This window comes from Pseudonaja textilis, chromosome 2, assembly GCF_049901715.1.
Source record: "Pseudonaja textilis isolate UNSWEBS1 chromosome 2, rPseTex1.2, whole genome shotgun sequence".
NCBI classification, from domain to species: domain Eukaryota; kingdom Metazoa; phylum Chordata; class Lepidosauria; order Squamata; family Elapidae; genus Pseudonaja; species Pseudonaja textilis.
This window is the reverse complement of record NC_141991.1, coordinates 155,702,964-155,719,709: the sequence shown is the minus strand read 5'-3', so window position 1 is coordinate 155,719,709 and position 16,746 is coordinate 155,702,964. Positions and strand designations below refer to the sequence as shown.

General features: G+C 42.6%; 1 protein-coding gene across 3 annotated transcripts in view; it reads left to right on the top strand.

Moving 5' to 3' along the window:
• LOC113444494 (alpha-2-macroglobulin-like protein 1) overlaps window positions 1-16,542 on the top strand; it is a 117,017-nt gene extending 100,475 nt beyond the window's left edge. For 2 of the 3 annotated variants that reach the window (XM_087926062.1, XM_087926064.1), the window contains exons 34-37: window positions 11,407-11,475; window positions 12,159-12,261; window positions 13,626-13,667; window positions 16,010-16,542. In XM_087926062.1, coding sequence (XP_087782188.1) covers window positions 11,407-11,475; window positions 12,159-12,261; window positions 13,626-13,667; window positions 16,010-16,035 — 240 coding nt within the window. In that variant the 3' untranslated portion in view covers window positions 16,036-16,542. Of the gene's footprint in view, window positions 1-11,406; window positions 11,476-12,158; window positions 12,262-13,625; window positions 13,680-16,009 lie in introns of all 3 variants that reach the window. The other variant, XM_026713280.2, reaches the window with a different exon arrangement.
• The last annotated feature ends 204 nt before the right edge of the window (window positions 16,543-16,746 follow it).

The window sequence follows — 16,746 nt, the reverse complement described above, 5'->3', positions numbered from 1 at the left end:
AGAGCGCTCTGCACTGTTTTGCAGCTTTGGGGGCCACGCGGCACAGGGCAATACGCCACGCCCAGCGATTTTTTTTCAGGGGCGGGCCGGATTGGACAGACCAATGGGCCGAATGTGGCCCGCGGGCCGTAGTTTGCCCACCTCTGATCTAGAAACAAGTAAAGCTATTACTAAAAGCCAACAAGGATTTGTCAAAAACAGATCATGCCAAACAAACATTATTGCATGCTTTGACAAAGTGACTAAATTAGTGGTACAGCAAAATGCTGTGGATATAACATACTTGGACCTCTGTAAGGCATTTGACAAAGCTGACCATAACCTCTCATACTTCTTGATAAGATAGAACAATGTGGGATAGATAGCATCATGAACAGATAGATTCATAACTGGCTGACAAACTACATGTAGTTCTCAATGGAATTGCATCTACATGGAGGGATGCATGCATTGGGTACCCCAAGGTTGTGTTAGGCCTAGTACTTCAACATTTTTATAAACAATTTAGGTGATGAGATAGAAGGAGAGCTCATAAGATTTGCAGATGACACCAAACTGGTGGGAATAGCCAGCATTTTAGAAAACAGGCTAAAGGTCTTTTGACAGACTTGAATACTGGGCCCTATCTAATAAAATGTATTCGGTGATGAAAAAAGAAAGGTTTTACACTTTGGCAAGAAAAGAACCGCACAGATATAGAATAGGTGATACCTGGCTCAACAGCAATAACTGAGAGGGATCTATGAATCCTAATGCAGGGGTCGCCAACCTTTTGGACCTCAGGGACCACACACACACACACACACACACACACACACACACACATACATGGTATTCAGCTTTGTTCGGGCATTTTCCCACGTCATTATAGTTGTGCTTTTAAAGTTGTAGCAACGTTTCGGCAGAATCTCATCTGCCATCATCAGGCTTCTGTATTGTGTTCGTCTGTGAGTCAGACTTTCACAGCCATTTCAGTTTTAAATTTGGGGCTAGCCTACTGCTGTGCCAGAATGGTTTTAGAATGGTGTGTGATCGGAGCTGGTGGTGGGGGCTGGTGTGCTGGGCTGGTTGGCTGCGCTGCTGCCTCTTGATTGGTTGATGGAGTTGATGTTGGTGTAATGGGCTGTGTGATGGCCTTGTGAGTTTTGTTGTGGAGATATCCTGGATCTTGTGCTGTAATCTCCTGGATTGTTTGTTTTGTAGTGATCTTTTTTCCATTAGCCTCTCGTGTTTTAACAGCTTGGGTAATGGGTTGTGTGATGCGCTTGCGAGTTCTTTTGTTGTAGTATCCTGGGTGCTGCATTGTAATCTCCTGGGTCGTTTGTGTTTTGATCTCTTTTCCATTAGCCTCCTGTGTAGTAACGACTTGGGTTGTGTGATGACCTTGTGAGATTTATTGCTGTGGTATCCTTGGTCTTGTGCTGTGATATCCTGGGTCATTTCCTGTGTTGCAACTTCTTGAGTTCTTGTGGTGTAATTTCCTGAGTTTTCTGATGTGATGTCCTCAGCGGGTGGCTGTGATGTAGCATTCTGGGTTTTAGTCTGGCTTCAAGTTTGGGGTCTTGGTCTGTGTTCTTGGTGTGTGTCAGATTGTTTGGTTTTGGGGTTGGGGTGTGTGACAGCTGGCGCAGCAGCCATGGTCTGTTTTCTGGATGGTGGTTGTCCTTCGTTTATAGGATGGGCTTGGGCCTGGGTCTGATGAGGGGGATTGGTGGTGGTGTCCCATGTTGTTTTGGGTCTGGTGTTGGTTTTTGTGGCTGGGACTCGTTTATTGGTGAGGGCTAGCTTCCAGATGTCTGGTAGGCAGGAGGTATCGTTCCGTCTATTATGTTATGGGGGTGTTTCTCTATCTCGATGGCTTCCCTGATTATTCTCTTCCTGGACCCAGGCCCAAGCCCATCTTATAAACAAAGGACAGAAGGGGTGGGAGGGGAAATAACATACTGGTTTTTGTTTCTCTAAACATACATCAAGATAAGGGGTGGGGTTCTAAACTCCCTTATGTATCCCTGTATGCCTGAGGGACCTCAGACTCTGCTTTGAATTGTCTCATCTCAATAAAGGCTTCTTTTTGATACGTTTGATTCTCAGAAGTTCCTTCTTGCTAATTGAATAGGAAAAAGTACTGTAGCCTGAAAGTTGTTATGGAAGACCAGGATGCTTCAATAGCAGCCTTCAGCTCTTTTGCATTGTTCGGTCTCATGTCTCTCATCTTTCTCTTGGCAATGCCCCATAGATTCTCTATGGGGTTCAGGTCACGCGAGTTTGTTGGCCTATCAAGCACAGTAATCCCACAGTTGTTGAACCAGGTTTTGGCACTTTTGGCAGTGTGGGCAGGTGCCAAGTCATGCTGGAAAATGAAGTCAGCATCCCCCTAAAACTCGTCTGTGGAAGGAAGCATGAAGTGCTCCAAAATCTCCTGGTAGATGCCTGCGTTGACCCTGGACTTAATGAAGCACAGTGGACCAACACCAGCAGATGACATGGCTCCCCAAATCAACACAAACTCTGAAAACTTCACACTAGACTTCAAACATCTTACAGTGTGTGCCTCTCCTTTCTTCCTCCAGACTGCGTCCTTGGTTTCCAAATGAGATGCAAAAGTTGCTCTCATCAGAAAAGAGGACTTTGGACCACTGAGCAACAGACCAGGTCTGTTTTTCAGGTGCTTCTGACGTTACTTGACAAGAGGAATACGACATTTGAAGCCCATGTCCAGGATCCGTCTGTGTGTGGTGGCTCTTGATGCACTGACTCCAGCCTCAGTCCACTCCTTGTGAAAGTCCCCAACACTTTTGAATGGCCTTTTCCTGACAATCCTCTCCAGGCAGTCATCCCTGCTGCTTGTGCACCTTTTTCTTTCACACTTTTCCCTTCCACATAACTTTCTATTAACGTACTTTGATACAGCACTTTGGGAACATCCAACTTCATTTGCAATTACCTTTTGAGGCTTTCCCTCCTTATAGAGGGTGTCAATGATGGGTTTCTGCACAACTGTCAGGTAGCAGTCTTTCCCATGATTATGATTCCTACTGAACCTGACTGAGAGACCATTTAAAGGCTCAGGAACCCTTTGCAGGTGTTATGGCTTAATTAGCTGATTAGAGTGGGACACTTTGAGTCTAGAATATTGAACCTTTTCACAATATCTAATTTTCTGAGGTTGTGGATTTGGGGTTTTCATGAGCTGGAAGCCATAATCTCAATTATGACACATCACAGCTTGAACTATCTTGCTTTGGATGTAATGAGTCTATTTCATATATTAGGTTCACCTTTTAAGTTGTGTTGAAAGGCTGAAAATGCCTTTCTTCCAAGGGTTCTTTTTTTCCTGCTGGGAGTGCTTTCAGAGTAAGGACACAGACAGGCAGCTATTTGGAAGCAAGTTTCTTTAATTTCCAGGAAGGCAAGAGATAGCAAGAAGTCTGCGTTCCTGGGGCTAGCCAGCTTTGTGTAATAAACTCCTGATTTTTATACCTTTTCTCCTTTTGTGTGTGAGTGAAATCCTATCGGGGGGTTGTCTTCATTTCCGCCAGAGGGTAAACTCTGCGGGGTGGTTTGATTGGATTATCAGTTTCATCCTAATGTTTTCTTATATTTGTTTGGTGACAATCTCCTGTCTGCTATGGGATTTATTTCGTATCTTTTTGTCTATTTGTTTTGCTGATTTGGCATGACCTTTTGTTTGTAAGGGATTTCTTTTTGTTTCCCTAGTTTTCTTAATTACTTGGCTTTTTGCCTAGGGGGCTTCTTTCAATACCTTTTATTAAATCTCTTTTCCTATGCAAGTTTGTTTTATGGCTGGCCTGGTGTTGCCTTTGGGCTTTTTTCTGCTTGGGTGTCACCACTGTCCTCATGAAGTTCCCTTTCCACAATCCTTCATTTTTTTTTTTAAAGTGGTCTCTGATTGAATGTCTGGGTATACTTGTTATTTGTGATCAATCTGGATCATTATCATAGCTGCCTGTCTCCCCTTTAATTTTCTCTTCTGAGAGGGAATACAGGCCTTTAGGCAGCTAAGGCAGGGTGGTATGCATCGACAGGGGCAACACATGAGGGCTCCAAAGACACAAATGGTGACTGTGGTTGTTATAAGGATTTTGAGCCAATGGAAATCTGGCATCCATGAGAAGAGCCATGAAAAGTCCAGAAATGATTGCTCCTGACCAATATTCTGAGATAGCTCTTTCAGGTGGTGGATGTCCCTCCCTACGAGTTCTGAGGTTTCGTCCAGATTGAGGCAACACATCCCTTGGAATGTTTCGCAGCCATAATTATGCTTCAAGAGAAGGAAGCCTATTGCTGCCCAATTCTCCAAGGTGGCTTCTCTGACCTCCCTCAGTTCTCTGTTAAGGGCATCCAGGGCATGGGAGGTCAAATTCAAGCTTTTTGCCAGGGTACATGCTAGTCTATTCAAATTTTTAGAATTTTGCACTGCCAATCCAGGTACCCCTACCAAGGATATTGCCAATGAGATGTATTCTGGTTTTTTGTGGGAAGGGAGACTTTGGAATCACAGTCTGAGTCTAGGGTTTGGAAGGCTCTCCTGTGTCGTCTCTGTAAGGGTGGCATAAGCATGGTTAACCTTCCCAAGGTGCAGGGGCCATTTGTGGCATTTGCAGGAAGGTATGAGTAGGCTTTTAAGCCACAAAGGAAAAACCATCCTGGTGGGAGCTTCAGGTAACTATATGAAAATGATATGGTCTAATTGCATTTTAGTTCTGTGTTGCTAAGACTGGTGCATTCTGTGACCCTAGGTGTGCTGCACCCAGTGACATTATGATTTCCCTCCTGCTAAGCAAAAGTTCTCTTGCTAAACATTCCCATATGTTTTCCTTTCTCTGGCATAAGCTTTGGTTCCAGGAGCGCAGTTTCTTGTGTTACAAATGTTACAATTATTACAGATAATAATACATAGAATACATTGCATTTCATGTTCCCCATTGCTAGATTTCTTTTCTTCCCTTCCTCCCCCCTCTTTTTTTTTTTAATAGCAATATAAAAAAAATGTAAAAGGTCAAGTATCAAAAAATTATGAGTAAAGTCCTTTTTGTTTAAAAAAAAATACGATAAAAAAGGTTTAAAAAAGGGAAAAAATGGAGAAGGTGAGACAAAAATTTTAAAAAAATAGTTTATAACTCAGCACCTGAGAGTCCAGTTTTGTGTAATGCAACCTTTGCACTTGGTTCCTCACAGTGGTGTGGTTCAACAGTGTTGAAGAATGCTGCAAGCGTCCATTGATCTGTGTCCCGATCTTTCTTGAGTTTGATGGGTGGGATTGATTGTGGTGGAGTTTGGCTATGGTCTATGACTGCTGGCTTTGCATGTGTCCAATGTAGCCAAAAGTCTCATTCTGCAAACATTTATGGCGGTGTGTGTAGTCAGTTAAACTTGGTAGGGTCCTTTCCACCTGGGTTGTAGAGGGGAGGTTCTGGTGAAGAACTTGATCCACACCCAATCTCCTGGCTCATATGGATGCAGGGCTTCTTCCAGGGGTAAGGTCTGTGTCAGTGCACTCTGGATCCAGAGGGTTTGTAGTCTCTTTTGCAGGGCTGTAAGATAAGAAGAGAAACCCTATCCCCCCTATCTAAGCAAAGGGAATGAGGATCTAGGCTGAGAATGAGGATCCTAGTAGGGTATGGGGGGGTGACCAAAAAGGATCTCAAAGGGGGGGAGGAAATACCTATATCTTGTCTTGGTCTGGTTCTGAAATAAAAGAGGGCAATTGGGAGCACTTGTGGCCAGGAAAGGTGTGTCTCCTTTAAGTAGTCCCACTTCTGATGTATCCCAGCCCCATAAGGAGGGTGGCAGGCTTTTTAAATCTTCATGGAGTCCTGTGTTGCTGGTTATCAGCATGATTGTCTTGCGTGTATCTTTTCCTGGGATTTCCAATTGCAGCCCCTGTTTTCCACATGTTATGGTAGCTCCCATTTTACATAGGAGATCCCTTTCTAGTAGAGACAGTGGGGACTGGGGGCAAATAGTAAATGCATGGTCTACTGTGAAAGGTCCTAGTTCTACTGGTACGTTGTGAGTAAATTTTACAGGGATTATTCCTCCCCCTCCCATTATGTTATCCTGAGCCCCTTGAGCCACTGAAGCTTTATATGGTAGTTCAGGAATGAGGAGGTGGCTCCAGTATTAACTAAGCAATTGTATTTCTTTCCTCCTATAAGAATGGTTACAATGGGTTCCCCTTCTGGGCCATTTTTTAGGGGGATAGCCAGCCTGTTAAAGGTAGCCATGAATTCAGTGCTTTCATTGTCATGTTCTAGTCAAGAAGGGGGTAAGTCTTGTTCTCTCCTTTGCTCCCATTGATGTCTACTGTTATTATTTTTTGGAGGAAAGGGAGCGCTGGGTGGTGCCTGATGACTGAAACTTTGTTGCTCAGTGTAATGGGCTGGATTATTGCCTGGCCTCATGTTTTTAGGTGGTGGGTGATACCGGTTGCAGGGGGGGGGTGTTGCCTACATTGCTTGCTGAAATGACCTTCCTGTCTGCACCTATAACAATGCTGACATTTGCCTTGCAACCATCCTGCTTTATCGCAATACTAGCATTTCTTTGAATTATAGGGGGTTTTACCTGGCATTTGTCTGGCATCATGTTTCATTACAGCAAACATTTTTAAGTCTTCCTGTCTTTCTATTCATCTCTTTCTATCTTTCTCTTCCTCTTTCAATTTGTCTCTTTGATCATAGACAAAGTTAGCAATCCTGCCATAATCCGTGCCTCAGTATTCCCTTCCCTGAAATGGGTTTCAGGCTTTTCTTTCTTTCTTTTTTTATTTTTCTCAGTCAGGTCTTTGGTCCTAACAATTTCAGCCCAGCAGTACCAATAGGGTATTTGGCTGGGCTTAATGCATGTTCTAAGTGCTTTCAGGGTTTTATAATCTAAAGTACCACTATCAGGCCAAATTTGTCTACCCATGTCATCTCGCAATAAAGCCCACTTTTTGCTAGCCCACTTTTTACAAACTCTTTTCACTTCCTTTCTATTCAAGTAATTTATCCAAGGGGGTCTCTTCCATTGCCCTCGAGCTACAACTTCCCATATTCCCTACCTGATGTGGGGATTACTTTGGTTTAGCCGGGCTCCCGCCGTCAGTTTTCAGACAAAAAGGTCTGGAAAGGACTCCGGTTTCCTACACACGGAGACGGGCCCCTTTCTCGTAGGGAAACTCCGCCAGTCAGTTTTAAGACCCCCTAAAAACGGGATCTTGGAGGACTGTCTGCCCCCTAGCAGCACGGTGCGGGCCCCTTCCTACACTCCGCCGTCAGTTTTCAGATCTCCCTTAAAGGTGGGGATCCGGAAGGACCTGCTCTGCTTTGTAAGGCAAACTATTTCCAATTTTGTTTGCCAGCAGCCGGTACGGGCCCCTTCTAAATGCACAGGGCTTTACTTGCAGGATGCACTGGGACTATTTATTCTGCTTTCTATTTATTTCCCAACAACAGTTCCTTTCTCAGCCCACTCGGTTTTTCTTACGTCCTTCAGAAGGACTCACACTCTGTGATCACCCCTTGCGTTCCCAAATCCAGCCAGTAACGGCTTGTTGGAGCTAGCAGCTGGCTGGGGTGCGGCTGGCAATCACAGAGGAGGTGAGGTCCCACTGTTTCAGCAGAGAAAACCCACACTCACACACCTGGTACACTCACGCTTCCACTCCCCTCCCTAGTAAGATTATAAATTTGAAGTGGTACTCACCTGCTTTCAAGTAGCTGTTGAGCAGAAAAAAAAAGCTCAATGACTCCCTTTACTACCCTTATGCCTTCCGGGCTGGGTCCGTGGATGTTTTCCCTGGACAAAGAAGGTCCATGCCGGCTGGGTTTGGATCTGCGGGCCCGGTCCGGTGGCAGGGTTGGCTGGAAAACCTTCGTGGTCGCCAATTGTTGAAAGGCTGAAAATGCCTTTCTTCCAAGGGTTCTTTTTTTCCTGCTGGGAGTGCTTTCAGAGTAAGGACACAGACAGGCAGCTATTTGGAAGCAAGTTTCTTTAATTTCCAGGAAGGCAAGAGATAGCAAGAAGTCTGCGTTCCTGGGGCTAGCCAGCTTTGTGTAATAAACTCCTGATTTTTATACCTTTTCTCCTTTTGTGTGTGAGTGAAATCCTATCGGGGGGTTGTCTTCATTTCCGCCAGAGGGTAAACTCTGCGGGGTGGTTTGATTGGATTATCAGTTTCATCCTAATGTTTTCTTATATTTGTTTGGTGGCAATCTCCTGTCTGCTATGGGATTTATTTCGTATCTTTTTGTCTATTTGTTTTGCTGATTTGGCATGACCTTTTGTTTGTAAGGGATTTCTTTTTGTTTCCCTAGTTTTCTTAATTACTTGGCTTTTTGCCTAGGGGGCTTCTTTCAATACCTTTTATTAAATCTCTTTTCCTATGCAAGTTTGTTTTATGGCTGGCCTGGTGTTGCCTTTGGGCTTTTTTCTGCTTGGGTGTCACCACTGTCCTCATGAAGTTCCCTTTCCACAGTTGCATTACTGAAATAAATGAACTTTTGCACAATATTCTAATTTTTCGAGTTTCACCTGTACATATTACATATTGTTGGAAGAAATATATTTCTGGGATCAATTCCAAGTGGGGAAAAAAGACACTGGACTCATGGAAGTTGCTTGGAAAGGTTTAATGGTAGGCAGGACCACATGCCTTGGAGCTCCTGTGTGAAAAGGGAAGAGATGCTGAGAATCCTTGGTTTTATACCCCCTGTTGGGCCCCACCTTTGTGTTTCCTGTTCCTGTGTAAGAATTTTACCCCATTGGCTGTCACACTCCCAGGGGCGGGGGTCTTAGCTAACTTTGTAGGCTTTGTCTGGACCAGATGGCTTCACCTGAGTGCTGGCTGATGCAATCTTCCCAGGTCAGGTGATGATATGGGTAGAGGGCTTTGTTATGCAGAATACTCTGTCCGAGGCCTTAATGGCCCATTAACAAAGGTGGGAGGCTTTGTTTCTGCCTCTCCGTGTTTCTACTTTCTTTTTAGGGAGATATTCTGCCTTTTTAGTATATCCTAAAATATTTCATTTTCCTAGGAGAGGGGTGGGTTTTAACTTCCAACAATAGTATAGTGTGTGTAAAGGCAGACAACAAGATACATTATCTATTATATATACTGTATGTGTATGTACACAAACACTCACAGCTCTTCCAAAACTATACACATTCAACCTCACTACGTTTGGAAAAACACACCCATAGTCCACTTTCTGCCACACATTTAACTATAACTTCTGTACATTAGAACATTGCACACTCCTTCAGATTTACTTCCCTAGCCTACACATGACCATTAGACCCAGGAGATATCATGGATTGAGTAAAATGTGGTGAAACTCTTGCTTAGCAACCAAAATTTTGGGTTCAATTGTGGTCATAAGTGAAGGACTATCTCTGCCTTCCTCTGCATGGTAGCCTTGTCCTAATAAACTCCTCTGCCAATTTTCCTCTCTGTTAGAGGCACCAAAATAATCCAGATTCCAGATGATATAAGGTCTCCTGCTGGAGCAGGGGTTGGCCTAGATGGCCTTCAAGGTTCCTTCTAACTCTGCTGTTCTATGATTCTGTAAGGATCTCCTGCTGGAGCAGGGGGGTGGACTAGAACAGGGGTCTTCAAACTTGACAGCTTTAAGACTTGTGGACTTCAACTCCTAGAATTCCTCTTCCAGTCATGTTAGCTCAGGAATTCTGGGAGTTGAAGTCCACAAGTCTTAAACTTGCCAAGTTTGAAGACCCTTGGACTAGAAGTTGACGTCCGAGATCCCTTCCAGCCCTAGATTGCTGTGCTGTTTCAAAGAGTCTTCTGAAGCCTGGGTTTGTGTCCTTCCTTCCTCTTCTTCTCTCTCTCTCTCTCTCCTTCCCTCCCTCCTTCCATGTATCTATCTATCCATCTATTCATTCATATATCTCATTCACTTTCTCCTCCCTCCCTCCCTTTCTTTCCCTCCCTTCCCTCCCGTCTTTGTCTATCCCTTTTCTTCCTTTTTCTCTTTTTCTTTCTTTCCCTTTTCTCTTTCTTTTTCTTCTCTCTTCTCTCTCTCTCTCTCTCTCTCTCTCTTTTCCTCTCCTTCTGTCTCTCTCTTTTCCCCTCTCTCTTTCTGTTTCCCTCTTTCTCTCTTTCTCTCTCTTTCTATCCCTTCCCTTCCTCCTTCCCGCTCTCCTTCTAAAGTTAGGAGACCACCTGAAACAAACACACACACGCTTCCAAGCGCCCACCTGAAACAAACACATACACACACACACGTGCTTCCAAGCGCAGCAGTGTCACTTATTACAAGGGTTTTTCCTGGCCAGTCTCTGGTCCCACGTTGCCCAAAAAAGCTGGCAGGCAAGGCATCCGGGTCCAATAAAGGGGCTGCGGGCGGGGCTTTCTCCCCTCCCGCTTTTGGGGCTGAGAAACTCAAGCAAGGGGTGTGCTGCAGCCTGCCTCCCCCACCAGCAGCTCTGGGCTAGGCACCTTGGGTTTGGCTTTCCTGACTGCCTGAAAGCTTACCTTCCTCCCACACTGAAAAAAAGATGCACCGGCTATAGACTTCTTGTAGCGCTTCTCCGCTCCACTTCTCCAATGCGCTGCCGCAGCTGAATTCTAGACACCGGCCACACAGGTCCACCCCATTGAACCCTCTGTACTGGATGGACTTGCCCAAGCATGTCTGAGCGGAGTGGTGCAGCACTCCGAAAGAGGTGGCTGGAGACCGAAAAAGAGTTGCCTCCAGCCGCCCCTTTTTCAGCGTAACTGGCTGGCTGATCTCCTCCTTCTCTGCCTGTTTGTTCTGTATGGCCAAGGAGAGGAGAGAAGCTGGCCAGTTGGGGGAGGCTTCTTGCACTGAAAAAGGGGCGGCTGGACATGTGGTCACCTACTGGCTGGCAGGGCCAGGCTGGCTGGAAGAGGAGCATCCACTGGGAGAAGGAAGAAAGCATTCTCTGGGAGGGCGGGCAGGTGGGCGGATGTCCTGGGGCTGCTGCACATACGCACTGCACGTGTAACGGCTGCACACGCAGTACACATGTGCAGCAGCTGCAGGACATCCGACCGAGCTGCACTGCGGCCACCACATGGTAGGGAAAGCTAGGAGAGCGACCGGGGCAAGTGAGCGACCGGGTGACTGGGCCGGGGCATGGCCAGCCAGTGGTCGCCACCAGTTCGGCGACCCACACCAAATCACTGCTACCGGTTCGCCCAAATCGGTTAAAAATTAATTCAAGTGATAATCATATTAATTGAATCAAATCACTATTAGCTTTGTCCTCACCTACCGAATTCTTTGCCTTGGTCCTATTCACCTGTCGCCCACTCAAAAACCAAAAATGGTTCTTGGCCTGAAAATATTACATATCCTGAATTGAGGCTGTCTCAGTGTTCATTAACAGCAATATTTTTTCTTTACTATATTCTGATAGCTGCTAGAGAAACCATTGGTTAAAAAGGTGGAATTTGATCCTGAGAAGATCAGCATTTACCTGGATCAGGTGAGAACTAAAGTTGATAAACAACTAATTCCCACAACACTATCAAACTATCTAGAAAGACGGTAGTGCCATCATTATTCTCATCTTCCCTATTACCTATCTTCATATGACTATAACTTCGTTGCTTGTATCCTACCATTTATATTTTTTACTTAGTATCCTAATATGATTTATGTTGATTGCTTATTTAGTATCCATGACTATCACTAAGTTTGTATCTAATGTTTTATGATGAATGTATTTTTACAATGACTATGACAATGATCTGTCACTATTATTGTATGTACACAGAGAGCTTACGTACCAGAGACATATTTATGTCTAATCACATTTGGCCAATAAAGAATTCTAATCCTATGAAGATCACTGTTTACTTGCTATAAATCAAAGAGAAATGGAGAAAGCATTCTGGAGTATTCATTCAAGTGATAGCCCATGTGGGAATGAAGGAAAGCTAGCATGGATCTAGGATACTATGTGTAGAAATAATGGCTAAGGAGCAGCTGAATTTAACTGGAGTCCCCTTCCTCATTTTTGCTTACTATTTTACTAGAATTAGAACTTTGTGGACTCAGACCTTGTCTGCTATGTTTCTAATGCAAACATTATGTTACTAATACATTGTTTTTATTCCCTAGTGGATCAACATAATTTTTTCATTGTTTCTTCCTTTTCTATTTCAGTTGGATGATAATGTTCAAAAGTATAGCTTTGTTGTGGAGCAGGAAACAAACGTGTGGGATCTGAAGGCAGCCATAGTGAAAGTTTATGATTATTATTATCCAGGTAAGTGTTTCAGTGGTAAAAGAAATGGGTTTAATTTATCAACAAAGGTTGATGAACAGTGCCACAATTCTGATTATGACCCAAATTGTATTCCAGTCCTTTTGTACCTCTCCTTACTGACTATGTGAACACTGTATTCTGATGAACACTTATCAATGTGTGTAAACCATGTATTAACATTTATCACAATAAATTATCCATCCCCTTCTGAATTAATTTGATTTAACAGTAATGAGACCCAATTGGCATCCTTTCAGCAAAGGAACTACTGAAAGAAGCATAGTGGAAACCATAGTTTTTATACAGCTAGAAAGGACTAGAAATGGAAAAATGGAGACTCTTCTGTAAGTGAATAACAGGCTCTACAAATGTTTTGACAAAATAACATTTCTGAGATAATGATTTAAGTGACCTAAGTGATGGCCTACTCATAAGGACTATTACAAATAATATAAATTTTACTATTTAAATAATTTAAATATTTAATAATATAAATGTAAGCCAAGGCATACTAATATGATTAAGAGAAGTTTAAGGGTCTGTTAAGCATGACCCTTCCAAGCATTGTGTAATTTCTGCTACTGTACTGGTAATTTTCCCTTCAGAGACTGTCGGAAAACGAAGTAGGAATCAGATCTCTTTAACTTGTAGGGAAAATATTGGGTAAAGTGGATATGTAATAAGAATTGTAATTTTCCCTAAAGATGGGAAGAGAGACACATCACCAAAAGCAATTAAAAGCTAATAGGCTGTATATCTGGTGCAATATTTCTACAGCAAAAGGGGAGTTGCTATAGGATAAGCTGTGGGAAAAATGAAAAGAGCTTTAAAATAAGAAACGCTACATTAATCACTGTTCTATTGAGAGCAATGTTTAAACAAGCAGTCACATTGGGCAATTCCTATTTTATCTTAGGCTTCTCAGAAATTCATTAGGCGACTGTGATGAATGAAGTTGAAAGACAGGACAAAAGCTTGAGACGGATAGGAATCTCCTCAGGAATATCTGTTTGTTCTGAATGAGTTTTGGTCCTCAGAATCTGATAAAATATATCTGTAGGAAAGAAAGGAATTTGCTGATGATCCTTTATGTGATATCTTTGAGGAATCTGGAATGAATAAAATGCTGGTTAGAATCAAAGCTTTGGCTGGGCCACTTGGATACTTAAGCCCAACCACTGCTCAGTGTAGGGATCCAAATTAAAGGCAGACTTAATTGTTGCTGGTATCTGCAATTTTTGAGAATGTACTTGAATGTGTGACCCACCAAGTACTAAAGAATTTCAAACCCCAGGGAGATTTGGGGAGGGTGATTTGGGAACTCATTCACTTATTATTTTCTCTTTTCTTTCACATGAACATAGGAGACAAATTGATTACTGAATACAATGCTCCTTGCAGTGCAGGTAAGGATGCAGGTAATACAGTTGTTCTTGGGCCCTTTTTTATACAGCATAAGAAGAATTGAACTTATAACAATAACTAAAATATATTATTACGTCAGACTTTGCAGCAATCCAACAAGCACACAAGTAAATAATTTAGCAGGATTCATTTTTAGAAGAAACTTGTGTATATACAATAATATAAAACATGATGCAGATATACAATACCCATGCAGTTCTTGCAACATGGTAGCAAGTACAAGGACAAGAAGCATAAGCAATCAGAAGCAGCAGAAACACAGAAGCTATATAACCACAGAGGCAATATTGCAAGGACAAAGCAACTGCTATACACAAATCAGTCAAGCTAAGCCATGCCCAGGCTCCGAGCTACCTGGGTCAACAACAGTCCCCATTAGCTGACTTGTTACCATGTCTATTCAAATTCATGAATTCTTATACACTGACATATTAGCTAGTATACTTAGATTTCTTTCTAATTAGATGAGGGAATAGAAGGGGAACTATCAGATTTGCAGATGACACTAGATAGGCAAGAATAGCCAACACTCCAGAAGACAAGCTCAGGATCCAAAAAGATCTTGACAAACTTGAACAATGGACCCTATCCAACAAAATGAATTTTAACATTTATGCAGGGTAAATCAAAGGTGTAAGTACAGATTAGGTGAGACCTGACTCAAAAACAGTAACTGTAAGAGGGACCTTGGAGTCCTAGTGGATGATCACTTGAACATGAGCAGCAGCAAAAAAAGCTAATACAATCCTGGGTTGTATAAATAGAGGCACAGAATCAAGATCACGTGAAGTACTAGTACCATTTTATAAAACCCTAGTAAGACCATACCTTTAATACTGCAACCAATTTTGGTCACCATGCTACAAAAAAGATGTTGAGACTTAGGAAACAATTCAGAGAAAAGCAACTAAGAGGATCAAAGGCCCGGAGACTAAAACCAGAGGTAGTATTCAGCAGATTCTGACCAGTTCTGGAGAACCGGTAGCAGAAATTTTGAGTAGTTTGGACAACCGGCAAATACTACCTCTGACTGGAGATTTTACAGTATCCTTCCCCTGCCATGCCCATCAAGCCACGCCCACAGAACCAGTAGTAAAAATTGAATCCCATCACTGACTAAAACATATGAAGAATGGCTGCAGGATTTAGGTTTGCTAGTCTAAAGAAAAGAAATATTAGAGGTGACATGATAACAGTATTCCAATATTTGAGAGACTGCCACAAAAAAGAGGGGGTCAAATTATTCTGCAAAGCATCAGAGAGCAGGACAAGAAACACTGGTTGGAAACTAACCAAAGAGAGAAGCAACATGGAATTAAGGAGAAACTTCCTAATAGTGAGGACAATTAACCAGTGGAATATTTTACCTTTAGAAATCATGGGCGCTCCATCACTAGGGGTTTTTAATAAGAACCTAGACAGCCATTTATCTGAAATAGCATAGGTTCTCCTGCTTGAGCGGTGGGGTGGACTAGAAGACCTCCAAAGCCCCTTCCAGCTCTTTTCTGTTCTATTCTATTCTATTCTATTCTATTCTATTCTATTCTAATTATTGGTTTTCTTGCTATATAATGAGAAATGTGGATAAGATTCAGTGCCATCTTTGTAGTGCTGCTACAGTATATTAAAAGTCCTTTCAATCTGTTTCTTATGTTTTTAATCATAAATGCAAGAGAGACTCCATAGAACAGGGATGCTTTTGGAAAAGTTTACACCTGCATGAATGTCTCTCAGGTGTTGCTGCTCTGACAGATCTTGGGGTAACAATTTATATTTGTGAAAATATTTGCAGTGGGAGTCAGTGACAATTGGCCATGACCAACACACCATAGGATAACTTGCTGCAGGACAAGAGTTACACTAATTTAAAAAATGGTGGAATAGAATAATTAAAAAAGGATGCAAAAGGAGGGACAGAATGAAATGTGAATAACATTTTTTTAAAAAAATATTTATTTTAAATAATTAAATTGAATTGTTAAATTGTCCTGCAGCAACTTGGCCATGGCAAGTTGTCCCATGGCAAGTTGCCCGTGGTGAGTTGGTGGTGGTGAGTTGGCCACAGCGAGTTGGCCACGGTAAGTTGTCCCATTCCCTGCAGCTGGGATTCAAGAACAAGGATGCCAGTAGTTCATCTTTAATTGTTCTTCTATGTATCTGTTTGGTACAAAGGAACAGTTGTGATTTAAAAAGAGAGTATATGTATACTTTCTGATTGCTTGATTTGGCCCAAAGCTATTGCAGATATGAGAATAAGTATCTTTGGGGAGAGGATATCATTCTGCACAGTTATTGTGTCTTATTTTCTTTATATATCTCACAGAAACAACAAAAGAAGATCACAACTAATGGTCTGTTAAGGGAACACTGGAAGTGCTGGAGTAGATCTTCCATCTTTGTAATTGTTGCTTTTGAAGTAAACATGTCAGATCCCTAAAGTGATACTGCCATTCAACTGGGAAAAGGGGGGGACCCCAAGTATATTTCTTTATTCTTACTTTTGATAACTGTTAGTTTATAATCTTTATCCTGGCACCTAAGTGACTTAAGATTTTCTCATCCTTAGGGGAATGTATAAAGGGGGAGGGCCATGTGGGTTGTTTCACTCTGAAAGTTGGCAGAAGATGACCCTGGGAATGCTTGTTTATCTAGTTCTCAGGATGGCCGTTACAATAACATATTGTATTGCAACATGTAATATAACATATACTGTGGATTGGCTGAGTCCACATTGGGTTGAAGGGAGGGTTCTCTAATGCCTTAATTCTAACTGTATTGCCTAAGGGAATTCAGAGTCTGCTTTGCTTTTGTTCTGCTCTCACTTTTGCTCAATAAAAGGTTCCTTTTGAATGCCAAGTTACAAGAGTTTTTACTTTCTTGAGTAAGGAGGAGAGGCAGAGCCTTACATAAAGCAGACTCTGCAAAAGTGGTCAACCCGGAGAAGCAAACTTTCGCCCAACTGTGGGGATCCTGCAAAACATGTCTGAACAAAGCAGCAAGCAGGGAGAGGCTAAATGCTCTCCCTGAAATGTCTACAACCACCCAGCCAGATGCCTGCTC